The sequence below is a fragment of the Vanrija pseudolonga genome, chromosome 3 (assembly GCF_020906515.1).
Source record: "Vanrija pseudolonga chromosome 3, complete sequence".
In the NCBI taxonomy this organism is placed as follows: Eukaryota; Fungi; Basidiomycota; class Tremellomycetes; order Trichosporonales; family Trichosporonaceae; genus Vanrija; species Vanrija pseudolonga.
Genome location: NC_085851.1, coordinates 1,151,322 through 1,175,658, shown reverse-complemented (window position 1 = coordinate 1,175,658; position 24,337 = coordinate 1,151,322). Strand labels below are relative to the sequence as shown.

Sequence of the window (24,337 nt, the reverse complement as noted above, 5' to 3'; positions counted from 1 at the left end):
GCGCGTGGTGCTCGGCTAAGGCGTGGCGTGGGTGTGAGCCTTCTTCTCCCCACGCAGCAGCACGAGGCCGCCGCGCCGCCGATCCTTCTCCGCCACTTTCGCTGATTACATAAGCGGATTTTGCCACCTGCCTGCCATCCGCCGCTCACTCACACAACTCCAGTTCGATCGCGTGAAATGCGACCTTGAATCTCATCCATCACCCACCATACCACATCATGCCGCCACGACGGAGGGAGGAAAAGTCGATGGCGCCCAGCCCCAGTCCGGCGCTGCGCTCTAGCCGCTCGCGCTCGCAGATGAGCGAGGTGGAGGCGCTGCCTGAGCCTGTGCTCCCCGTGACAGAAGAGTCTGCCGAGGAGGAGGACGCGGCCGAGGACGACAACGACGAGACCGAGGACGCCGAGGCCGACGAGCCCGCCGAGGCCCAGGCGCCTGCCAAGCCCTCGATCGAGGACCGCAAGGCCAAGCTCAAGGAGCTGCGCTTGCGAATGGTGAGGCTGCTGAATCCTTTCCCAGCTGACGCGCTAGAACCAATCGGCCGCAGACAACCGCAAGGACCTGGTCGCCGACCACCAGAAGGCAAAAGTGACTGCCAAGGAGGTGCAGCGGCTCGAAAAGCAGCGCAAGCTCGCGCAGACTTTGCGGCTCAAGGCCGACGCCGAGGCGAGCGGCGAGGACCTCGAGCGCCGCAAGGCGTGGGAGTGGAGCATTGAGCAGAATGAGCGCTGGGAGAAGAAGCTGTCCGAGCAGGCCGAGCGGAGCGACACAAACTTCCACAGTGGGTCCCGAGTTCTACACAGACAGCTGACCCGCCAGATGCCGAGGACGACGCGTTCAAAAAGTACAACAAGAACGTGCGCACCACCAAGCCCGACCTCGTCGCCTACTCGCGGCAGAAGGAGGCCGCGCTCGGCCTGGCACCGGGCACGCTGGCGCCCATCGGCGCGACGAGCGACCAGATTGCTGCGGCTGGGCCGGGCCCGTCGTCTGCTGCGCGCGGCTTGACGGCCGCAGAGGACTTGTACCGCGGTGCCGACACGCTCGCGTACGGCGACTCGAAGCCGAGCGACGACGCGATCGACCGTGTCATCTCCAAGATCAACAAGGAGTACGTTTGGGGTTTCAGAGACCAGGAAGGGGTGACGCTAACCTCTGCAGCATCGGCGGCAAGAAGAAGCGCAAGGACGACGACGAGGGCGGAGACGTCACGTACATCAACGAGCGCAACAAGGTGTTCAACAAGAAGATTGCGCGCTACTTTGACAAATACACCAAAGAGTGGGTCACCAGCTCAGGCGGACCGCTGACCCGCGCAGGATCAAGGCGAGTCTCGAGCGCGGCACGGCGCTTTGAGGTCCGCATGTACATACCCCGTCCACAGCATGTATCACGATTATCTGTTAGCAGAAACCCAAGTCGGTGACTACCAACCGCCCCCTGCGCGCGCGCCCTGTGTGCCGCGCTTTGCTCTCTGTGCCATGCCGCTGCATGTCCAAGTACTATGGAATCTCTAACACACCGCCCCATGCTCGTTCACCAAGATCATAAATATGCGTACGGGCCACTCGGGCCGATCAGTACCTTCCATCGTTCGGGTTCATGTAGTATCCCTGCTGCTGCGCATCGTCAGCTCCGTTCACACGTCGGTCCCCTCCTTACGTTTGGGTCCATACTCGCCTGAGCCTGAGCATGCGCCTGCGCCTGCGCTTGGGCTTGAGCCTGAGCCTGGGCCTGGGCTTGAGCCTGCGCCTGCGCGAGCTGCATCTGTGCGGCTGCCTGGGCCTGGATATTGGGGTCGGCTAGGCTTGTGAGCAATCATCCTTATCCATTATAATTCATGTCACCTACCATAGTAGCCCTGCTGCTGCTGCTGCTGCTGACGCTGCTGTGCAAGCATCATGTTATACTGCTGCTGCTGCTGGGCAGCGAGCTGGGCCTGCGCCTGGGCCTGCTGGGCCTGTACGTGCGCCTGAGCCTGAGCCTGAGCCGCAGCTGCCTGCTGCTGGGCGGCCACCTGCTGTGCCTGGACGGCAGCTGAGGCCTGCGATGCACGAGCAGCGACGCGAGGGGGAAGTGCAAGGGACGCCGTCGACGACGAGACGGAAGGAGGGATCGCGGGAGCCTGGATCGGTGCCGAGGTGAAGTACGGGTGGTTGAGCGCTTCCTGGGCGTCGTATCGGCGGTTGGGCTCAAACTGGAGGAGGTGCTCGAGGAGGTTGATCGCTGGGGCGTGAGCTGAGCGATCCCAGCGGCCAAATACTTACCGTCTCGTGGAGCCTTGGGCACAATCGAGTGCAGGGGCTGCTTGGGGTGCTTGCTCAAAGGCTGCTTTAGCTGGATTTCAGGCTGTTGGAGTCAGCACACTGCCCGAGGCTCCCAACCTACAGAGTTGATCTTGATCTGTTGCAGCGTGGCATCAGATGGCGTGCCGACAATCTTCATGATCTGGACAAGCTGGTCGTTGTTGTCACGGCCACGGAAAAGGGGGTATCCGGTGATCATCTCGGCAAAGCTGAGCCCGTCAGTAACGCCATGAACGACACACGTCACTCACATGCAGCCCACACTCCAAATGTCGATGCTGGTGCTGTACGTCCTTGATCCGAGGAGCACGTCGGGGGCACGGTACCACAGCGTCACGACCTGACTGTCAGCGGGTGCTTCTCTCTCAATATCATCACACACCTCGTTACTGAACGTGTTGACGGGCACGCCAAAGGCGCGGGCCAGACCAAAGTCACCAATCTTGAGCTCGCCACGGCGGTTGATGAGCAGGTTCTGGGGCTTCAAATCACGGTGGAGCACACGGTTGGCGTGGCAGAAGGAGATGCCCTGGCGTCGTCAGCGGTAAGCGGGATCCACTACCTACGCTGAGCAGCTGGTAGGTGAAGTTCTTGACCGTGTTCAAGGGGAGCGCACCGCGATCGCCGTGCGTGTCCATGTACCGTTTCAAATCCTGCTCACAGTACTGCGGGAGTCAGTGCTCGCGGTTCGGGGCAGAGCGGCGCGGATGACCCACCTCGAAGATGAGAACGAGCTTGCTCTCGGTGTGGATGACGTCGTGGAGGCGAACAATGTTGACGTGCTTGAGCTCTGTGCGGGTTAGACGGCGACCAGAGGCAGCATCCCCAACCCACCCTTCATTAAGCTGATCTCGCGGATAGCCGTAGACGGAGTTCCCTCCTCGGCGTCGAGGTGGATCTCCTTGAGCGCAACGATCTCAGACGTCGTGCGGGACCGGCCCTGCAGCGTCAGAGACGTCGAGTAGCAGCACAAACCTTGTACACGGTGGCATACGTTCCCTCGCCGAGCTTCTCGAGCTGCACGTAGTTCCTGATGGCGTGTGAGCGGTCGGCGATGACGGGAAGAACGTGCTCGGCGCCGCTGCGCCGGCTGGTGGGCAGAGGTGGAGCCGGCCCTCGGCCCGGACACGATGAACTTACATGCTGGGCGATGGTGCTTAATGCAGCTTGTGTGTGTGAGGATGCAAGCCGGGTCGCGCTCGTGGTCTACACTGCCCGGGTGGTGTGTGCTGAGAACAGGGAGTGAAATGTGGAGAGACAAGTTCTCCACACTAGCGCACGTGGAGTGGGAGAGAGAGTTTAGGCGGAGCAGTCGTTGTAGCGGCGGCGTCTGCGTAGCAAGGCGTCTGCGAGTCTCGACGCTGAGAGTAGCAAGTGTGTAACACTTAGACGTCGATGTGCCCAGAGTGAGTTGGAGATTGACAAGGTGACGCTGATGATGTGGCTTTCGAGACCTTGCTCTGGTTGAATGATGGCGTTGTGCCGTTCCCGAATGCGACCAAGTGACTCAAAGAGGCCCACCCAGCGCCCAGCCAGGCAAACCAGGGTCACTCTGGATCCAAGGCAGTAAATGAAATCGGGTGGCACCCTAATCCTATCAAAGACGTCATTTCTAAAAAGCAAATTCTCCGATCGACGCATTACAAAATCTGCAGCCCTGCTAAATAGCGGAATCAAATCGCTCCATAGGTAGCTCCCATAACCGCGAGAAAGGTGGATCACACAGTCACAGGCAAGAACAAGTGACCCTTGCATCCCATCCCTGTCGACTAAACCTAGCATGCACACAAGTCCCTGCAGCGGCGCACCTGCCAAAGCAGGCAGCGACTGCCGCCTCGCAGCTCACCACCTCGTCTAACTTTGTCCACATGGACAGGGCCCCGCCTCTGTTGCCGCGCGCGCTGTAGCACGCGGTTCGTTGGTCCCTCCAATCGTGTTCGGTCGTCGTCATGGCACCTCGCGTACTGTCACCAGCACGCTATCGTTGTGCGGCCCCACTACCTGATGCTTGACGCCCACTGGACGAGATTGGCCGGCTACCAGGCGCCGAAGCCGAGTGATGGCGCGACAGCGAATCCGAGGCGGCCAGGAGCGTCGACAAGCTCTGATACGGTGCCCCTGCGCCAGAGGACGAGGGGGGGCGTGTGCTCACGCTCGGCGGCGACGACACCGACGACGCCACCGAGCCCCGTGTGGTCTGGTCGTTGGGATCAAACGCATGGAACGCGGGGTTGGCCGGGTCCCCAGGTGGCGGTGGAGGCAGGTGGGGTGTGAGGCAGGGGTACCTGAACGGCGTGAGGCCATACGGATATGGCGGTCTTGTTGTGATGCCGGTCGCAGCGATGGCGGCTGCAGTGATGGACGCCTGTGGTGTGTATGTGTGTGGTCAGCAAGAGTGTCGCAGGTGTGACATGACACGTACGGGTGGAGACTGAACGGCGGCGGCGGCAGCTGCGGCCAGGTTGTCCATTCCGCCAATCGCACCGTTTGCAGACCCCGGGTGCGAGGCAGGTCCTTTTGGTGCCCACTGGTCATCTGGTGTTGCGACTGCCGAGCGGTGCGGCGAGGGCGATATGTGGCGAGATCGTTTCTAGAGGGCGTTGTCAGCATAGCTCTGAATTCAATGGAAGCAGCAACGCACCGTCGACGTGTTATCTCTCGACGATGAAGCCCACTCGTAACGGTTTTCTTCCTCGCCTCGGGTTGGTTCTCTCGCATCCGTTGCCGAGCGTCGGGGGGAGGTGCGAGGCGGATCAGAGGCAGTGACTGCCGCTTCTGCTGCTGCCTGTCTGCGCGTCACACGTGTACGCGGGGTCGTGTCGTCGGTTGCCGAGGAGGACGACGCGGTCGCAGCTGGCGCTCCCCGACCTTTGCGCTTCACACCTCCAGCCCCGCGTGTCCCGTGGGGGTCGGTGCGCAGCGCTGGGTCTATGAGAGCGTCGATTGTGCTCATTGTGGATGCTCCGAGTGTGAGATGCGAAGATGTCACGGTGCGGTGTGTCGGAAAAGTGTGACAGTGGGTGGTGGTGTGTGTGGTCGATGAATGTTGACCAGTCCGGGGTTGCGGGGGTGGGGCACCTCGACGAGGCGAGTGGTGGGTGGTGGCCGAGGTGAGTGGTGAGTGGTGGTTGGTGTGGCGCTCGCGCTGGCGCTGGCGTCGCTCGCTCCGCTTGGTGGGTGGGCCTCGGTGGAAGCAAAAGTCAATCGGATCCACCAAAGTGCGTTAGACTGCGCTCAACGTAATCGGCGCCTAACTAGTCTGCACGCCTTTTTCGTATGGGGGGGGGCAAGTAGAAAATGATCCCGCTAAACAGATCGATCCGTGGCAATTGACTTTGGCGTGCGGTGGCGACTGACCAGTGTTGTGTCCCACCCACGACACCCCTCGTCGTCCTGCCCTACCCGCCCGCCCAGTTCCGGCCCACCCACTCGCCGCAACTCCGCTCCCCCTCGCCCTAAGAAGGCACTCGTAACTGTCCTGGCCCGGACGCCCAGGTCACGGCGTTAAAACCCAATTTCCCGGCGTCTGAATGCGTGTGGCGCTCGACGCGAGTGATTTCTTTTTTGTCTCTCGCCCAGCGGCATGGCTGGCAACCAGAGCGCCTACTTGACGCCCAGCGCCCAGCGCCCAGCAACCACCACAAGGGCGAGGGACCTGGCCGGCGGCGCAGGCAACGTAGGCACCCAGACAGCCGTACGAGCGCGGCACGGGCATGATGGGCGGTCGCCTTGCAGCAGCCTTGCAGCAGCCTTGCAGCATGCGTAGCGTCAGTTGGGATCGGATGCTCATTTCGTCGTGAGAACATTCTCGCTCTGCATCGTGCTGGGTGTCGACACTGGCCTGGAATCCGAGGAGGGCATGTTTCATCCCCGTCACATGGATTCTGTGACTGACTAGTGTGGTGATTCATCGGGCAAGCTTCTCGTCCCCTCTGTTGTCGGCAGCGACGAGTGCGAAGGAAAAAGAGAGTAAGCTTGTCCCTGTCGTGAAGGAAGGTGTTGGTGGTGGTGGAGCCGGGGCTGTTGAGAAGGGTCAAAGGGTCCCAGCAAGAAAGTTATTTGGGGGCGGTGGGATCACCAGTGGGACGTTTGGGACGTTTGGGCATTCTCATTCTCGTCGGCAAGGAACGGGCTGGTCACGTATATTGACTTTTGGGACGTGCTCCTGGCCAACAATGGGATGGGCGTGTGCTTGTGCGATCTTGTCCAATAGAATAGGCATGGGCTTGGCCCTTTAAGGCAAGTTGGAGGGTGCTGCCGTGCCCTGTTCATGTCGTCGTCTGTGGGTTTGTCGCTGTCCACAAAGGCTCTTTGGAAACGGACCCCCCAAGAGCCCTTGCCCTGGGGGTCGGGGGGGGGGGGGGGGGGGGGGTGGTGGGCGACGAGGGCGACGAGGGCAACGAGGGGGCGACGAGCAGAAGGGCAGCGGCATGCGCGCGGCGCAACCAACCAAACACGCGCAGCGACTGGACACGCGCCCGCGCGACGGTGGGATCCGCCCGGCAGCTGAAAAAAAAGGTATGAAACCTTGTCCCTGAGCGACTTGCCCTAGCATTCTGATTCAACTGCCACAGCTCGAGGCTGGCCCAGGCAGAATGTGGCAGCGAGGCAGGGGAGCGACGGTACGCTTACCCGACCCCTAGATGGGCTGAGGCACCCTGAATCTGACGGACCGGCAACCCAAACACTGGAGACGACGGACGACCCAGCTGCCAACAACGACAACAACACAGAAACACCACCCACAAGCCAGCTGCGAGAGAGCGACGCAACATGCTTCTGGACCCCCCTCCTCGTATCCACAGCTGACCCCCTCCCTCTCTCCCTCCCCCCTTGCTCCCCCTCCCCTCCCACACCATACCGTCCCGGTCCTCCCCACCCCACCATCCCCTAAATCATCTAGACCACTTGACAGTCATCACACTCTTCTTCCTCATCATCAGCCTCTCTTCCCCCCTCCCCCTCCTCCCCCGCATCGTATAGTAGTGTGGCGCAGTCATCTGTCCACACTCACTCTTCGTCTTGCGCCTGCTCCTTCTCCTTCTCTCCCCGACGAAACAGTCCCGCAACCTTCTTGGCCCCTTCCTTGCCCCCAAACAGACAGTCGATTGCGTATACACAACAACACACCACAACAATCGCAACAACCGGGCCTTCCATCTGTTTACCTCTCCCATTCTCCTCCTTCTCTTCCCACCGACAACTCAAGTCCTCATGAGACTTTGATACGACCATAACGACCTAACGCTCGACACCATCTGTGTATAATCCTACCTGTGCAGCTGTGCATAGCAAACACAATCGCTTTCCCCTCCCGCTCGCTCCCAACAACCAGGTATAACCTTGGACCTCTTGTAGTGTTTGCCGCCCCAAACACACATCCCTCCCTCCTTCTATAGCTCTCGCGGACACTCGCTCTGTATACAGAGGCGCCTCCCCTCCATCCAGGACACTGTTTATCTCTTCAGTAGAATCACAATCCCTCTCGTTGCTCCCTCAACCGTGGACACTGTGAGTTGTTTACTTCGTTCTGGGATGGTGACTAACATCGTCCCTCCAGATGATGTCGGCTGTAGAGCACAAGTTTGACGACGTCAACGTCGAGGACTTCATCAAGCAGTTCACTACCACCGATTCGCCTGCCAGGCCACAGCTCATCGACTACGGCTCCCAGTTCGCCCACTTCTCCCACTCCGAGTCCTCGCCTCCCTACGAGGGAATCGGCCTTAGCGACCTCAGTGGCAGCTCCCATTCATCAGAGTGGCTGCAGAACCTTGACAACATTGGCCTCGACTCTACTCTTACTCCCTCATCTCGCGGTTCGTCGTTGGAGACCCCTTCGTTACCCCAGAACTCCTCCCTGATCGGATCGATCAACCCGTCCCGTCTCAAGGAGGTTGCTGCTGGTAAAATGGCTTCATATCCCGACCATGAAGGCGAGGCAGAGCCAGTATGGGCCATGCCTGTGCAGGTTATCCCCTCCAACCCACTCCCTACCTTTGCTCCTTCTGGCCTCAACCCCGCTGGAGACGAGGCGTTCACCACCCCTACTCCCAAGGCTTCGGCCCAGACCAAGCGCGCCACTCGCAAACACGACGAGATGGACGACGGCACAACCCCCTCCAAGCGTATCCGCCGCATGAGCTCGTTGCCAGAGATCTACATCCCCGTAGTGCAGCAGCCTGTTCCTCGTGTGCTGCAGCGTTCAGCTTCGTCTGGTGGTATCATCATGCCTAGCCAGGACGACGGTGCTGGCTCGCCCTTCTTCAAGGCATCGCCCTTGGAAGCTCCAATGTCCGCCCCGATACCCCAGCAGGCTCAGTTCACCTCGTACCAGATGCCGGTCAACCCTGCCACCTCCGTGCCGACCATGCACACCAGGACGTACAGCAACTACAGCTCACTGGCTACCATCCCGGAGGCTCCTAGCTCTGCTCCTGCCGACGTGCAGTGGGCTACTGTCCCGCAGCAGGTGCACCAGCATGTGCAGCAGCAACAGCAACAGCAGCAGCAGCAGCAGCAGCAGCAGCAATACCAGGAGCACCAGCAGCCTCAACAGTACCAGCAGCAGGCGCAGCCTCAGCAGCAGCCACAACAGTTCCAGCAGCAACACCCCCAGGCTGCTCTTGGATTCCAGTACGGTAGTGTGCAGGACACCTCTACATATGTTCCGCCGCCCACTGCCTCGACCCTGCACTCGCCTGCTCTGCAGTCGCCCATGCCCCCTGCTACGCCCTCTCTGCCGTCCAACATGGCTGGTCCTAAGCCGCCAGTGGCACCCTCGCTCCCTCCCAACATGGGTGTCTCTCGCCCTGTCATGACCCACCAGCACACTCTGTCGGCTTCAGCAATCATGCCCGGTGGACGTCCCATCCAGCAGCAGTTCCGGGCTTACCCCCAGCACGTGGGTAACAACCCTCCTAACTTTGGCGTGGGCCGCCCGCAACCTGCACACCTGCGACGATCGTCGGACACTGAGCTCGCCTTTGGTACCCAGGGCAATGTCGGTGCCATGCTGCGCTCTACCTCGGTCCCTCAGGGCCCCGGCGCTATGAACACACGCCCTGCCACTGCTGGTGGCATCTACCAGCCCCAGCAGCTGCCGCCACCACCGCCAATCGGCACAAACTTCACGTACCAGCCGTCGGCGATCCCCTTGACGCCGTACCCCGAGCATGTGCAGACCCAGCCCGGTGTCCCCCCCAACTACGGCCAGATTGCCATTGGCCGCCCTGCTCCTGCCATGGCCATCGGCCGCCCAGTGCCACCCACTGTGCAGACGATGATCCCCGTCACCCTGCAGCAGCAGCAACAACAGCAGCAGCAACAGCAGCGCAAGCGCGTGTCATCCAAGCGCGTGGGCCAGTGCCTCAAGCCTGGACCCAAGGGCAAGAACAAGAACAAGCCCGATGCGATTGCATCAGCCATCTCGTCTGGAGCGACTCTTCCTGGCGGAGCCTCGTCGAGCGTCCTCCACCTCGGCCCTAGTGGCCCCAATGTGCTCACTGGACGAAGCACCTCGGTTGCGACGCAACCGGCCAACATGGTCCCAGTGACCTTTGACGAGTTCTGTGCTGCTTTCAACCGCACGCCTCGCGGCACCCTGGTCCCCACGCCGGCCATGGACCTGCTCATTGAGCGCTTGATGTACGCCACCGACGACACGGTTGTCGACGCGTGCTTCCGCTGGTGCTACACCATCGGCACAGAGTTTAACAAGGCTGCTCAGAAGCAGAGCAAGTACTTCAAGTGCTCGTTTGAGGAGTGTGCCGACTCTGCTCAGCGCATCTTTATGCGCAAGTCTGCGGTCGACAGCCACGTCCGCACGCATATCGGTTACCGGCCTTACAAGTGCGAAGTTGATGTGTGGTGGTGAGTAGCAAAGAAACTAAAAGCCTTGGCGCGGGAGTGTGGGTTACTAACCATGGCAATGTAGCGAGGCACGCTTTGTGCGCAAACATGACCGCGACCGCCACACTCAGACGACACACAAGAACGAAAAGTCGTTCGAGTGTGCCGACTGCAAGCAAAACTTTGCCAGGAGCGACGCGCTCCTCCGCCACCGCGCCAAGCGCGACGCGTGCAAGGCCAGAATAGGGTAAGCGCATGGGCCATACAATCTCCCTCCTGCCACACCCATTTGCCACGGCCACGACCACCATGGCCCAAACCCGACCCTCCTACGCTGGTCGTCAAGACGGCAAGGCCTCGCTGGTCGCCGCGGCGTCCCCTCCTTTCAGTGGACCTCTACTGAACACGGACAATGTATTTATAGGGGTATTGTAGTATATTTTCACCTTTTCACGACCTCTAATGAACCTCCGTGCACGTTTCCGTAACGACCCCATCCGACCTCCCATCTTGCTCCCCAGCTCTCCCTAGCTCCCCAGCTCCCCTCATGAACACGATGCGACTCATGCATCTTAAAAGTTTAGTAAATATGATGGTACAAGCAATGCCAAATGCCTCGATGCGTCGTGGATAGTGTTGTTTACTTGCGCTGGCGCTTGCCGCCACGCTCGCGATGGCCCTCCTGCTTCTTGGCGGGCTCGGCCTTACGCTTGGGCTTGGGGGCCTTGCCCTTTGCGCCCTCCATCTGGTCGTAGGCCGAGAGGGTGCCAGCGCCGAGCATGGTGCCGTGGGCCGTGTTGTTCAGCACGTCGTCGACAATGACACGCGAGCCGGCAGTGGGGTAGCGCGCTGACACGCCGCGCGCGACGAGGGGCTGGGCGAGGAGGTTGGCGAGCTTGGCCTTGAGCGCGGGGACCTTTTCGGCCTTCTTGTTCCTCCCCTTGCGGGCGACGGGCGCATCGGGGTCGTCCTCGGCGTCGCTGAGCAGCTCGGGGTCAATGTCGATATCCATTGCCTCGGCGGCCTCCTTGAGCCAGTTCTTGTCGTGGTTGTCCTTCTTGACGGCGTGCTGGGCCTTTTCAATCTCGCGGGCGAGCGCGATGCGCTCCTTGAGCTTGGGCATGAAGCCGCCCTCGATCGCGAGCTCGGGCGGCGGCGCGTCGCGGTCAAGACTGCGCAGGAGCGCGCGCTGCACCGCCTTGTCCTCGGGCGACACGAGCTGCAGCGCAAAGCCCGGGTTCTGGGCACGCGCGGTACGGCCCGAGCGGTGGACGTAGGCGTCGGCCGTGCGCGGCAGGTTGAAGTGCACGACGTGGTCGACGTGCGGGATATCCAGTCCTCGCGCGGCGACGTCGGTCGCGATCAGCACGCCGTTGGGCGCAGACTTGAACCGGTCCAGGTTCTTCAGGCGCTGCTTCTGCTGCAGCTGCGAGTGGAGCGGGTACACTGGCACCTGGAGCTGTTCGAACAGCGGGATCAGGCGGCGGATGCCGTCGATGCTGCCCGTGAAGACGAGCGAGCGGCCAGGGTACCGCAGCAAAAAGTAGTACAGATACAGGTCCTTGTCCGAGACGACGCACTCGATCATGCTCTCGCGCAGCGTCTTGACGAGCCCGCCCTCGGGCGACAGGTCGATGACAAGAGGCGACTCGTCGCGGAAGTCGAGCTTCTCCACCAGGTCTTCGAGCGCGCTCGCCTTCTTGCCTTTGGGCTTGGAGCGGCGGCGCTTCTTCAGGTTCTGCTGCAGGTCCTTGGACAGCGTGGCCGAAAAGACAAACGTCTGCATGTCCTCGCGCGCGTCCGTGTCCTCGAGCACGGTCGCCGTGTTGGCAAACGTCGGGTCGTCGTCGTACTCGCCCGAGTCAGGGGTAAAGTTGCGCTGGGTGAGCTTGACAATGCTCTCGAGCTCGGCGAAGTGGCCCGTCTCGATCATGCGGTCCGCCTCGTCGATGACGAGGAAGCGCAGCGCGCGGACGCCGGCGGCAAGCGCGTCGTCCGTCTTGAGCAGGTCCCACAGTCGGCCAGGCGTCGCAACGAGCACGTCGCACCCGCGCGCGAGGATACGCTTCTGCTTGTGCGCCGACAGGCCGCCGACGACGGTACCGATGGAGATGCGCGGGGGCTTCTTGCTCTTCCCCGCCTCGTCGTCCTCCTCGTCATCATCGTCCTCACCATCGTCCTCATCCTCGGCCAGCGCATAGCTCAGCACCTTGGACAGGTGGTCGTTGACCTGGATCGCGAGCTCGCGCGTAGGGCACAGCACGAGCGCGGACAGCGGCCTCCGCACCCCCGCGCGCGGGGCGGGCTGGCGGAGGAGGTACGAGAGGATAGGCAGCGAGTAGGCGAGGGTCTTGCCCGAGCCCTTGAGCGAGCGTCAGCGGGCGAACCGAACCGAACCACCACCAGCCAACTCACAGTCTCGGCAACACCGACGACGTCACGCCCCGCCAGTCCATCCGGCACCGCGCGCCGCTGGATCTCGGTCGGCTTGCTAAAGTCGAGCGCGACCATGGCGCGCTTGAGCGCCGTGTGGATCGGCACGCCCTCCCACGCGGGGAGGAGCGCGTCGTTGAACTCTGGCTCGGCGGGCACGACGGGCTCGTCGTCCTCGTCGTCGAGGTCCGAGGCCGCGAAGCCCGAGAATGTGGGGAAGTCGGCGTCCTCATCCTCCTCGTCGGCGACGTCCTCTTCATCCTCCTCGTCCTCGGCCTCAGGCTCCGGCGCAGCAGCCTTGCCCTTGGCCTTCTTGTTGCTCTCCTGCGCGTGTCAGCGTCTCGTGTTCGCCGGCCGGGGCACACTCACAACAAACCGCGCCGTCCTTCCCCCGCGCCCATCCTCCTCCCACTCAATCGCGACCCCGTCCAGCTCCTCGAGCATCATCATGCCTCCACCGGCGTCCATCCCAGGCAAGATGGACGTGTTGACCTTCTTCCACGGCAGGTCGTCGCGCTTGATGCGGCGGCGCGGGGCTGGCGCAGGGGCTGCCTCGGCCTCTTCGGTGGCCTTGGCGGCCGGCTTCTTCACCTTGCGCTTCAGCCCGCCGGCCTTGCGCACGTCTGCGAGCCGCAGTTTTCTTGATTTTGGCGCTGGCTCGGTCATTTGTGTATGTGGTGTACGAGTGAGATCAACATCTCGACAACATTGAGCCTTCTCAGAGTTCAACTTTTGGTGGCTGTCACGTGACCGGCGGCCGCTTGTCGGCAACTTAGTTACTCTTGCGCCACTTAGCACTACTACTGCCGCTGCGGTCTCGGCGACCTTCGTCATCGTTGCATCATGTGCTGCTGCAAGCTCATGGTGCATGCTCTTGGCATGCCCGAGGGCCGACGGGCGCCACTCCTGCCGCAGAGATATAAAGCTGGGCTCGGGGATCGAATGCAGGACTAGTAACTCACCCCCGAGACCGATTGCCACTTGCTCCCTCGCCACTCGCCACTCTCACCGTTCGCCACTTGGCCACACCAGCCCACGCCATTGTCCCAGTGCTACTGATACATCATTTGTCTACAGGCACGCCAGTGCGAGAGTGGGGTACTATGTACGGTGAGAGTCGTCGTCTTGTTTCGTTTCGTGACCACAGAAAACAACACGATGATTAAAAACTGCAGATGGCCGTGGTTCTATACTCGCGATCAGGCAATCTCGCCAGTTTCGCGCTTGAGGAAAGCGTCGACCTCGCCCATGCCATCGTCATCGTTGGCAGTCGCCGACTCGTACGGTGGCGGCTGGTCGCGGCGACCGAGCGTACGGCGGGGAGGAAGCTGCGAGGCCTCGGAGGCTGTCCTCCTGCGGCCAGTCTGTTGGGGCTGGAACATGGTAGGCGCAAAGTACAGCCAGCCGCGCTGTCTACTGCGGTCTCCGCCAGAGGACGACGACGACGACGAGAGCAGGGTGGCAGGCGCAGCGAGAAGAATGTTGCCAGCGCGGCGGAGCGCGCCGCCAAGCTGGGGCTGACCGGGCTCATATGTTGGGGAGACGGGGCCAGATCCAAACGAGCTGGAAGGTGACGTCCTTCCAGAGCCGCTGCCCAGCTGAATGTCGTTGAGAGTTGGAAGGGCCTGGTACTGAGCGGCGTGATTCTTGCCCCAGAACATTCCGTAGATCGAGGTCGTGGGAAAGAGCTTGGACCAGACGAGTCTGATGCCGAGCAGGACCACAACAATGGCGCCGATGACCATGAGACCACGGCCCGACGTCGCCAGGAAGGTGATGAAGCCAGCGTCGCCGTCGTGCCACGAGGAGCCGTAGAAGTGGGTGAAGAACGAGTGGGGCACCTGCGACTTGACGGCGTTCTTGCCGTAAAGGGCCGTGGGAAGAATGCGCACCTCGGCGTGGGGGTGCGCGTTCGTTGTCGGGTGGCTGGCCGAGTACATTGCGTACATGGACGAAAGGAACATGGGGCCGGTGGTGAACATGACGGTCGGGTAGTTGATGATCCAGTTGTGGTCAAAGCTCGGGAGGCCGTTGACTGTCTGGCGCATGAAGGACGACTTGGGCGACGAGACAATCAGGTCGTTGGAAACGCCCACGGGCTTAGTGACAGGGAGAAGGACTTCCCAGTCACCCTTGAGCAGGGGGTCCATGCGGCGGCGGCAGCCCATGTCGAGGTCCATGTAAATGCCGCCAAAGTGGTGGAGGACAAAGTATCGGATCGAATCGGCGCGCTGGATGGGGTACTGGTATCCCTCGAACATGGGGAGGAAGGTGGGATAGTGCGTCTTGACAAACTGCAGAGACAGCTCGTCGGTCCAGAGCATGTACTCGTAGTCCTGCATGCCCTCACGGCACTCCTTCCACGACTTTTGCCACTTCTTGGGAAGCGTGTCCGACTTCCAGGTCTGGTGAATGATGCGCGGCGCCTTCTCGCCGGGTCTGGGAAATGATCAGCCACAGGGGTATTGCGAGGCGTCCGAGAGCCCGAACTTACCTGACCGTCACGTTGTACAGGTGCTCCCAAGAGGCGGTGTTTTCAACCTTGCCGTCCCAGCCGTCGCGCATCCAGTAGCCACCGCTACCCTTGCCGTCGACGCCCCAGACACCATCGTTGGCCGTGGCATCGGGCGACGCATGCGTGTCGGAGACGGCGCTGTCGTCGAAATCATCCGTTTCGGTGATCTCAATCGCGTCGGATCGGCGGTGGTGTGTTGTCGGAACGCCTTGAGAAGCTGTGACGTCGTCCCAGTGGATGGGAGGTCCGACTTCGTCTTCTGTACCTATTAATGGCTTGATTACGTCTTGAGGCCTCCATGGCACCTCCTCTTCGGTGAGGTAGGCCTCGAGTGGGATGCGGAGGTAATATGAGATGCTGGAGAGGACAATGACCGTGCCCAGAAGGAAGAGGGTAATGAGCACGGCAATGATGAGGACGGCGCGGCGCGCGCGCGACGACGACGATTTCGCGTTGCCGCCGCGGTGGCTTCTGGATGCCATCGGGTGGGAGTTGGGCGGGTGTGGGAGGTGGGGAGGAGGTCGTGTGGGAGATGTTGAGAAGTCAAGACCAAGCGGGGGCACGATGGAAACGTGTTGTTGGTGCAAGGGTGAAGGTGCGCGCGTGCCCGTGCGGGTTGAGGGAAGGCGGTCTAGGCTGTGGCTGCTGAGGCTGCTGCAATGTTGCTGCTACTTGTGCTGCTGCAAACTTGCTCAGATGGCTGCAGTCATTCGCTGGGTGATGGCGGTCACGATCAATGCAATTGTCGTTCGTTGGTCGACGCTGTCGTGTGTGCCAGAGGCCAGTGGAGCGGCTGTGGGCGTTTCGTGGCTACTGCTGCTGGCTGCTGCGACTAATCTGCGACACAGGTGCTGCGCGATGGAGGCGGCGGAGGCGGCGGCGGGGCTGGCGGCGTTTGGAACGGCAGGGGGCGGTGCGCGCGCGGGGGTGTGTGGGTGTGTGGGCGACGCGGTGTGGGTGACGCGGGTGATGGGCGGCGGCGGCGGCGACGATGGAGCAATGCAGTGATGTGGGGGATGGGGGGGTTTGGGTGAATGCAATGTATAAGTGTGCGAGGGGGAGGAGGAGGAGTAGATGTCGAGGCCGAGGCCGAAGCGAGAGAGATGGAGGAAGGTGTAGAATGCAAGGGGGGTAAGGGGGGGGGCCGATGGCCGCGCGACAGACACTGTTGCACTGCTTGACCTGCATGCACCAACAATTGCACCTTCCCTCCCCTCGTGCCGAGCTGCATGCGGCGCGGCAGCGGCACAAACCCTGGGCAGGCAGGCAGCGCGTGCGCAGCACCACTCACCCAACAAGAACTGCGACGGCGGGACCAAAATAGTCTATCGGTACCGACCTCGGCCACGGTGTTCGGTTTGTAATCCCCCATTAACCGCCTCGGTCTAATCGGCTGCAGATTTTTGTAATGAGCCCCCCTGTAACCCCAAAACAATTTTTCGTTCAGCCAAACAACGTAGCGTCGTCATGCGGCGCCAGTGCCCTTGCTGCCTAACCTTCCCTGGAGCCCCCTCTCCCCTTCCGTCGGGATTGGCCCACCCACTCACTCTCCTGGCCACAATCCATGACCTAATATTCGCAGCAGCTGATCCACTGCTTCCACAATGCTGGGAGATGAATGGCACGGGGGATCTCGCAGGTGCCCATTTGCGGGCGCCGTGTGGGGCCGGCCGACACGGGAAGGCAGCAGCGGCGAGCGCCGGCGCCTCGTGCGATATCAGTGCGCACACTCTATGGCTGGCTGGCTTGCACACTCCTCCTCACTCGTCGTGTATCCGCCTACCCCAACCCATCCGCGGCCGCGCGAAGCTATCAGGACAGGAGGAGTACCAAGCCTGCTGTGCGTGCTGCTGCGGTGCAGGCCAGGTCCAGGTCGGCTTTGCCTTGCATGCCTTGCCAGGGCCCGCCGGGCGCCAGGCGGAACCCCCGAGGCCCCGACAACGGCCAAACACCCGCGTGCGCGCCTTTACGGACGGTGACGTAGTCCAAGCCGATACGCCCGCGCGGCGGCCGCTGGTCACTGTGCATTTGCCGTAGACCCAGTCTCTGGGCGCCGAGACACACAAGACTGACACTTGCAAGCGACATCGGCCGCGACCTCGCTGATGCAGATCATTCATTGGGTGCAGGTGTTCAGTGGCCAGCAGTTAATTGTGCTGGGGTTGTTGAATGTGCATTGTCGGGGGGGAGGAATGGTGGCAGTGGACGGTTGGTTGGTGCGTGATTTTGATCCAAGTGCCTGGCCCCACAAGGGAAGGAAGCGAGCAACCGCCTCTTGTTCCTTCACCTGTTCGAAGTCGCAAGTCGATGGAAGCACGCGGGAACGATGGCCCGCAGCGCCCATGTGCGACAGCGAGCAACGAGCAAGCGAGTACGCAGCAGCCGTAGCCTGATTCCAGCTGCAGCATAGCATGTGTGCCCCGCGCAGGTGCTCCACAAGGCGGGTGATAACAGCGGCAGTTCCCCTCGCACCACCGGCGGGCAACACCGACAATGATAAGCTTGCCGCAGCGCGCTGATCTGGTCGGTCAGTCACTCACCCTTGCCCGTCCGCGTCCCCTGACAGACGCGCTCGCGTTCACGCTCGCGCTCGCGTCGTGTAGTGTCGTTAACTCGCGAGCGCGACGAGCACGGCGTAAGAGCGGCGTGCGTGCGGGGGCGCGTCGAAAGAGAGAGCACGACGGGCGACGTCGTCGATGCCGGTTGACCCTGGCTGCGGGCCGCGATGGGTGGAGTGGAGCGTGTCCACTGTGCTGGGTTAGGCCGAGGTGGTGAGGCTACTACTGTAGCTGGTGCTTGCTTGCTCACTTTCACTACAACGACATTGCAAGCCTGCTCTCGAGCTCATAAGCACATCGCTGCTGGTGGCGACCGCTTGTCTCGGCGGCGTCCTCATTCAGCGCCACTTAGCCCGCATTGAAACTGACGCTGCACATAGCGCCCATCACGAGCACGACTCCCTTGGTGGCTCGCACCTCTGCACCTGCAGCACACGCTCACATCACTCACATCTACATACTACTGTTCCGCCAAGCATCCGGCAGCTCGGCCCCCAGCTGCCCACCAGCCACGACGGGCAAGCTGGCGCTCACCATGACCGCGAAGAAGGTCGCGGGCTTGTCGGAGCGGTTATGCCACGCGTGCAGGGTGCGGCGCTGGATCGCGACGTCGCCCGCGTGCAGGTCGGCCTCGCCGTCTTCCAGCTGGAGGGTGACGCTGCCGGCGAGGACGACGACTGGGGCGGGGGCGTGAGCGAGCGAGCTTCGCCGGAGACCACGACCACAACAGCGGGCAACGGATCGCGGCCCGCGGCCACGCCCGGCACTCACCATAGTCCACCGTCGAGGTGCGGTGCATTGGCGCGCTGGCGCCAGCCGCGAGCGTCACAACGCGCCCCGTCGTCCCGTGCTCGGCGTGCAGGGGCGCCGCGGCGCCGTCGCGTTCCGTGTCGTGGCCTTCGCACGCGGCGGGGAAGGACGTCTCCCAAGGTACCTGGGGTGTAAGCGCCAGTACGGGGCAAGAAGGCAGTGAGAGGGCTACTTACCGCCATTGACGAGCCGCTCTTGCCGGCCGGCACGAACGCGATCGGGCCAGACGACGTGATGGCTGACAGGCCGGTCGGGCTGTGGCCTGTGACGTAGCGCTGGGGTGTGTAGGTTGACATTTGTGTTGTTGATGGTGGTTGTTGTATGTCACTGCTGCGAGTGACACTGCTGCCTTTAAGTCATCTATGACGACCTGCAGCGCTGCATTCCTCGGCGTCGGGGATGTGCTCTTGCAGTGGGCTAGAAGCACACGGGTGAACTAGAAGCACACGGCCAGTGCAGCTGAGTTGTGGCCGCTCGATCCTCAGCTGATCATGCCGCCGACCCGACCGAACCATGACCTCATAAGTGGACGGGGAATGCCGATGCCTCAAACCGCCACACAAATGTCCACTAGTACATTACATCCCACTACTGCTTGCCCAACAGCGCCGCCTTCATGTCATTATACGAGCGCTTGCGCGCCTCCTCGAGCCCAGGCGGGGTAGGCAGCGCGCGGACATTCTTCCCCTCGCCTTCGGCGGGCGCAGGCGCCAGCACCTCGGGCGCACCAGAGCCAGAACCCGAGGGGCCCGGCTGCCCCTGGCCCTCCCATGCGGGGTTGTACGTCGGCGGCGGGCGCTCCAGCACGGGGCCGGCGTCGAGCTCGGGGTCGAGCGGGGACGACATCGGGCTCTCGGGCGCTGTCGTCGACGACGGGCGCGCACGGCTGATGGCGCTCAGCGTGCCGGCAGCCCAGGACCCGTCGGTGCTCTCTGTCGGGCTCGCGCGTGCCCCTGTGCCAGCGCCAGCGGCATCGGCGCCTGCGCCAAGCGAGCCCTTGGCGCCGAGGTAGTCGGCCGAGGTGATCTTCGTGTCGATGAACGGCGAGACGGGCGTCTCCTCCGGCGGATGCACGTCGTCAACGAGCATCTTCTCGCTTCGCTCCGAGGGCGGCGTGCTGCGGCGACGGCGGCGGACGAGGAAGAAGGCGAGGGCGGCGAGGAGGGCGAGGCCGAGCACGCCGCCCACGACGCCGCCGGCAATCGCGCCCGCGTTCGACTTGTTCGCCTTGTGCGCGCCGCCGCTGGCGCCGGGCGCTGATGTCGTGGGTGGCTCGGGCACGATGGACGGCGTCGCGTTGAGCGCTGTCCCGCCCTTGACGTTGCTGCGGCGTGTCAGTGGCGCCACGAGGGAGGACCTTACGCGTTGCCGGCGTAGTATGAGATTGTGGAGAGGGCGACGGCGCCGTCCTCGGCCGACAGGCGCAGCACGTAGCTCACGCCCGGGTCGAGGATGGAAGCGAAGAGCGTCGTGTTCGCCTGCCACGGGTTCTTGGTGCTCAGCCGCGCGGTGGGGTCGGTCGAGATCCACGCCGGTGGCGCCGGGTCGAGGCTCGCGAGCAACGTTCCGCCCGAGGGCGAGACGCTGCCGTTGAGCGCGACGAAGGCTGTCGATGCGGGGATGGTAACGTTGATGGCTTGGCCCGATGTGATCGAGTCTGCGGTCGGTCAGCATGCTCGAGACCGCGAGACTCACTGTTCCCGCCGAGCTGCTGCTCCAGCGTCGTCATGTTCGGGCTGATGTCCTCCCAGTGCGCACTGGGGTCAGCGTGGTCAGTGAAGTCGCTACTCACGCGTCGCTCATGATGCCCGTGGTGAGGGTGACGCCGTCGACGATGAGAATGCCGCCGGGGGCATAGTACGTGACGTTGCTTGCCGCCCACGGCATGTCGACGAGGCTGGGGAGGATAGACGCTGGGTCCGTGTCGTTGCCCACGCCTGTGGCGGCGACGTTGAGAGGGGTCGGCGTGCCGTTCACGAGCACCGAGTCTGCCGGGTCGCCGGCTGCGCCGCGCACGTAGAATGCTGTCGCTGGAAAGCGCCACGACACGGACGCGTGCTCGAGCAGCGCGTCGCCCTCGATCCAGCGGTACGCCGACCCGACGCCGACGCGCAGCGGCGACGACCAGCTCGCGTTGGTCCACGACGTCGTCCACCGCGTCGGGCTGGCCGCCGACTCGGGCGGGTAGAAGGTCAGCAGGGGGGACACGGCGTCGAGCGTGTAGTTGAACCACAGGGTCGTGGTGAATGCCGCCTGCGCTGGCAGGAGGAGGGCGAGCGCCACGAGCGCGAGCATCGGCGCTGGGGGGCTGCTCATCGTGGTGTTGGTGGTGGTGGTGTTGGTGATGGCAAGGTCGCTCGCTGGCCAACGTTTACATCACATAGAGCTCGCTCACGGCACCGAGTGCAGCCGGCGTGCAAGGAGATGGGAGAGAGCCAAGAAATCCAGAGCCAAATACACATATGCGACGCCCTCGAAACAGGGCCTCGAGGCAGGTAATCAGAGACGAGGTCATTCTGAAACGCCACGGGGGGTGTGGACCTTGTTTCCGTGTTGTGCTTCAGTGCTCGCGGCTCGCAGCCGCGACGTCGATTGTAGCGGGATAACAAGCTTTCCTGGAGCCAGAGTCTGGCCACGGCGGGGGTTGGCAAGGCAGCGGCGCAGAGCCGCATGCACGACGCCGTGCCGAAATCACAAACATGTGCCCCTTGGCGACTTGTCGCGGCGTCGCCCACCCGCGAACGGACGGCGTTTCAGTCGGTCGTCCTCAAGCGAGCCGAGTGCATGAGCAAGAGAGAGAACATTATGCACACACGCTTCTCTCAACCACCCATCTCACCGCCAGCCATGCGCCTGCTCGCCCTCCTCATCGCCGCGCTGGCGCTCGCGCTCACGACCACCCGCGCCTACTACGCCGACTTTACGTCGGCGAACGCGACGGCGTTCCCGATCAAGGAGGACCACCTCAACTGCCGGATCGGCCCGGCGACGACCTTCCCGGCCCTCAAGCAGTACCGCCTGACCGACACGGTGCGCGTCGTGTGCCAGCGGCGCGGCATGGTCATTGCGCAAAACTACGTGTGGAACCTCACCCCGGACGGGTGCTACGTCGCCGACTACTACATTGCCACGGGCATATTCGGCATCTGGGCGCCCGAGTGCAACGCGACGAGTGCTGGCCCGCCCCCCGGCAGCCCGGCCGGCGTGGCCACCTCGCCGACGGTGACGTTGCTGTCGTCGCCGACGCCGAGCGCACAGTAGTAGGGTAGTTGGTAACTGTTGTTGTATGATATTGCGGCCTGGTGGCAGCAGCAGAAAATGGCGGGCCGGGGAAAGAGAACACGCTTTGCAGTGCGTTTCTGCGTGCTCGTCGTGTGTAATGCGTCGCTGCCACCGACGAGAAACGCACCACGAGTGGCAAAATGATAGTCAGGCAGAGCATAGTGTGTTTCGGGGGGTCCGAAAAGAGCGGGAGTATAATCGCGTGGGCATCGCGTGGAATCCCTGAGAAAACAGACGTTGGACTTTGAGATCCTTCCGAGCACTCAAGCATCCCCCGATCCAGCCATCCTCCATCCTCCAAGCGTCACCCATGCAGCACCAGCACACTCCCAAAGCAGAAGCATAGCAGCGCCGAGCGACACCCCCGCCGCGCCAGCGAGCAAAACGAGGCCTCGGCCGTGTTTGTGTCCTGGCAAGGCAAAACACGACGGCATGACGCCCGGCGCGCGCGCGCTCTTGGCCGTTCGCCAAGCCGGCTTGGCTGGCGACTCGCGTCGGCGATTCCTGAGCCACGGGCGGGGCGCGGGAAACGGGGGTCACGGCGGGGGGGCATTGTTTTCTTCATGCTCTTGTGAGCTGGCGCTGTGCATGTGCACTCGCGGGGGACCTCTACATCCCGACGCTGTTGAATTCGAGCGACGCCGATGCAAGGTGGGACAAACAACAAGCTACAGCAGTGCAGTGCGAGGCTGGCCTGAACGCCGCCGCCGCTGAACGTGCAGTCCCTCCCACCTCGTCACCGCCGCCGCCGCTGCCGCTGCCGCCCCCCTGAATCCCGGGCCTCGATGCCTCGATCTCGCGACGCGCTCTACCGTTTCCTTCAGGGCGGCCGACACTTGCGACGGGATCGGAACAGGCAATGTATCACTGCCAAGCCTTTGGTGGCGGCTGGCCTTTGGTCAGAGAGACCGCGTCGCGCCAGCGGGAGACGAGGGAGGTACCGTTGTAACAAGCAGGCAGCAGCTTTGCACCCTCGTTCTGTCCCTTTGCAGTACGCAGGCAGGCTGGTGCTGGCTGGTGCTGGATCGACGACGCTGCAGGTGGGGTGGTCACCTCAACTGAACACAACAGACACTCACGTCTCTGTTGACCACTTGCTCATTCACCTTTTTGTTTCTTGTATCGCTCGACAGCAGCGACGACTGGCCGGCTCGCCTCCTCGAGCCCTCGACACGACGTCTGCACCGTCTTTACCCCACCTCGAACGACCCGACCCCTCCGCCGCCACTTGTAGATTCTAGAACGAACCGCCATCTGACCACCACGCCATGCTTGTCTCGACCTTTGTCACGGCCCTCGCGGCCCTCGGCACCGTCTCGGCGGCCTCATCTGGCCACGCCAAGGCCGACCGCCGCGCACACACTGCCCGCGCCCGCATCCTCTCCGACGAGGCCCTCGAGGCGCGCGACATGAGCCCCAACGCCGCGCACTCGCTCGAGAAGCGCCAGTCCTTCTCGGGCACCGCCACGTTCTACCACACCGGCCTCGGTGCTTGTGGTAAGTGGCACTGCCGCGACAGTGAACCCACCCATACTCACACCCACCCCCAGGCGGCTGGTCCAAGGACTCGGACTACCTCGTCGCCCTCAACTCGGCCCAGTACGGCAGCGGCTACCCCGGCCCGCACTGCTGGAAGACGCTCACCATCACGGCCCGCGGCGTGACCGTCAGCGGCATCCCCGTGCTTGACGAGTGCCCCACCTGCGCTTACGGCGACCTCGACCTGTCGCCCTCGCTCTTCCGCCGCTTCGCCCCGGAATCGGCTGGTGTCTTCCCCATCAGCTGGTCATGGGACGGTGGCAGCAAGCCTGACCCGCCAAAGGAGGAGCCCAAGCCTGAGCTCAAGCCTGAGCCCAAGCCAGAGCCCAAGCCTGAGCCGTCTCCTCCCCCTCCCCCTCCTCCTCCCCCGCCTCCCTCGTCGACCTGGAGCCCCCCTCCCCAGCAGACGACCGAGGCTCCTGCCCCGAGCGCTGACCCCACCTCGTCGTCGACTCGTGCGCCCGAGTCGTCGTCGTCGTCCTCTGCCGAGGCTTCTTCGTCCTCCGAGTCGGCCAGCGCCTCGAGCACCTCGTCGTCGCTGCTTCCCTCCGGCTCGGCCGTCCCCAACGCGACGATCAGCGGCAACGTGACCATCGGCGCCAACGGCACCTTCCCCAACGCGACCGCCCCCATCATCCCTCCCCCTGTCGCCTCGGCCAAGAATCAGACGGCTGTCGTCGATGGCTCGGGCCCCGCCGTCGAGGGTAACCTCCACGGCGTGACCAACTTTGTCGCCAACGTTGGACAGCTCATCTTCATTGGCGCTGGCGGCCACTAAGTGGCTTTCTCCTGGAGCTGCGCTCCTTGTCGTTTCCTCTTCATCTTGATATATACCATTACTACAAATTACTTATGTTGGGTGCAGAGATGCGTATGCATGCCGTCTCTGTAAGCGGGTGTATTGTGCGGTCCCCGGCGGCGGGCGAGTTGGTGTGGGGGTGGCCGACAGGGAAGTGTCGTTCAATGGTTTGTCTGCCTCGTCGTCCACCTCGCTCAGTCGGTTTCGCTCATTTCAACATACCCGTGCTAGCCTCCTCGTGCTC

At 62.8% G+C, this 24,337-nt stretch overlaps 9 protein-coding genes across 9 annotated transcripts; 4 read left to right on the top strand and 5 right to left on the bottom strand.

Annotated features, from left to right (window-relative positions):
* Positions 1-218: 218 nt before the first annotated feature.
* syf2 (Pre-mRNA-splicing factor syf2) lies at positions 219-1,356 on the top strand (the record flags this gene model as incomplete). Its single annotated transcript, XM_062770545.1, has 5 exons — positions 219-494; positions 532-781; positions 820-1,111; positions 1,162-1,281; positions 1,320-1,356. The coding sequence occupies 5 exons, from the start codon at positions 219-221 to the stop codon at positions 1,354-1,356; spliced, it is 975 nt and encodes a 324-aa protein (XP_062626529.1).
* Positions 1,357-1,577: 221 nt separating this feature from the next.
* Positions 1,578-3,916, bottom strand: PHO85 (Negative regulator of the PHO system; the record flags this gene model as incomplete). Its single annotated transcript, XM_062770544.1, has 12 exons — positions 1,578-1,619; positions 1,663-1,802; positions 1,852-2,226; positions 2,268-2,349; positions 2,389-2,515; positions 2,558-2,646; positions 2,689-2,835; positions 2,873-2,971; positions 3,023-3,096; positions 3,141-3,246; positions 3,282-3,336; positions 3,894-3,916. The coding sequence occupies 12 exons, from the start codon at positions 3,914-3,916 to the stop codon at positions 1,578-1,580; spliced, it is 1,359 nt and encodes a 452-aa protein (XP_062626528.1).
* Positions 3,917-7,429: 3,513 nt separating this feature from the next.
* Positions 7,430-10,408, top strand: prz1_0 (Transcriptional regulator prz1; the record flags this gene model as incomplete). The annotated part of the gene is made up of 3 exons (XM_062770543.1): positions 7,430-7,817; positions 7,867-10,170; positions 10,247-10,408. The coding sequence occupies exons 2-3, from the start codon at positions 7,867-7,869 to the stop codon at positions 10,406-10,408; spliced, it is 2,466 nt and encodes an 821-aa protein (XP_062626527.1). The 5' UTR covers positions 7,430-7,817.
* Positions 10,409-10,763: 355 nt separating this feature from the next.
* On the bottom strand, positions 10,764-13,267 carry MAK5 (ATP-dependent RNA helicase MAK5). The gene is made up of 3 exons (XM_062770542.1): positions 12,960-13,267; positions 12,573-12,914; positions 10,764-12,519 (listed from the first exon to the last, which is right to left on the bottom strand). The coding sequence occupies exons 1-3, from the start codon at positions 13,254-13,256 to the stop codon at positions 10,798-10,800; spliced, it is 2,361 nt and encodes a 786-aa protein (XP_062626526.1). The 5' UTR covers positions 13,257-13,267; the 3' UTR covers positions 10,764-10,797.
* Positions 13,268-13,560: 293 nt separating this feature from the next.
* On the bottom strand, positions 13,561-16,206 carry imt1 (Inositol phosphoceramide mannosyltransferase 1). Its single transcript, XM_062770541.1, has 2 exons — positions 15,085-16,206; positions 13,561-15,029 (listed from the first exon to the last, which is right to left on the bottom strand). Exons 1-2 carry the CDS (start codon positions 15,585-15,587, stop codon positions 13,790-13,792), a joined length of 1,743 nt encoding a protein of 580 aa, XP_062626525.1. The 5' UTR covers positions 15,588-16,206; the 3' UTR covers positions 13,561-13,789.
* A 1,882-nt stretch (positions 16,207-18,088) lies between these two features.
* On the bottom strand, positions 18,089-18,879 carry LOC62_03G004014 (uncharacterized protein). The gene is made up of 3 exons (XM_062770540.1): positions 18,650-18,879; positions 18,435-18,597; positions 18,089-18,340 (listed from the first exon to the last, which is right to left on the bottom strand). The coding sequence occupies exons 1-3, from the start codon at positions 18,767-18,769 to the stop codon at positions 18,117-18,119; spliced, it is 507 nt and encodes a 168-aa protein (XP_062626524.1). The 5' UTR covers positions 18,770-18,879; the 3' UTR covers positions 18,089-18,116.
* Positions 18,880-19,061: 182 nt separating this feature from the next.
* On the bottom strand, positions 19,062-20,789 carry LOC62_03G004013 (uncharacterized protein; the record flags this gene model as incomplete). Its single annotated transcript, XM_062770539.1, has 4 exons — positions 19,062-19,797; positions 19,836-20,130; positions 20,169-20,230; positions 20,266-20,789. 4 exons carry the CDS (start codon positions 20,787-20,789, stop codon positions 19,062-19,064), a joined length of 1,617 nt encoding a protein of 538 aa, XP_062626523.1.
* Positions 20,790-21,320: 531 nt separating this feature from the next.
* On the top strand, positions 21,321-21,734 carry LOC62_03G004012 (uncharacterized protein; the record flags this gene model as incomplete). The annotated part of the gene is made up of 1 exon (XM_062770538.1): positions 21,321-21,734. One exon carries the CDS (start codon positions 21,321-21,323, stop codon positions 21,732-21,734), a length of 414 nt encoding a protein of 137 aa, XP_062626522.1.
* A 762-nt stretch (positions 21,735-22,496) lies between these two features.
* LOC62_03G004011 (uncharacterized protein) lies at positions 22,497-24,072 on the top strand (the record flags this gene model as incomplete). The annotated part of the gene is made up of 2 exons (XM_062770537.1): positions 22,497-23,252; positions 23,306-24,072. Exons 1-2 carry the CDS (start codon positions 23,024-23,026, stop codon positions 24,070-24,072), a joined length of 996 nt encoding a protein of 331 aa, XP_062626521.1. The 5' UTR covers positions 22,497-23,023.
* Positions 24,073-24,337: the final 265 nt, after the last annotated feature.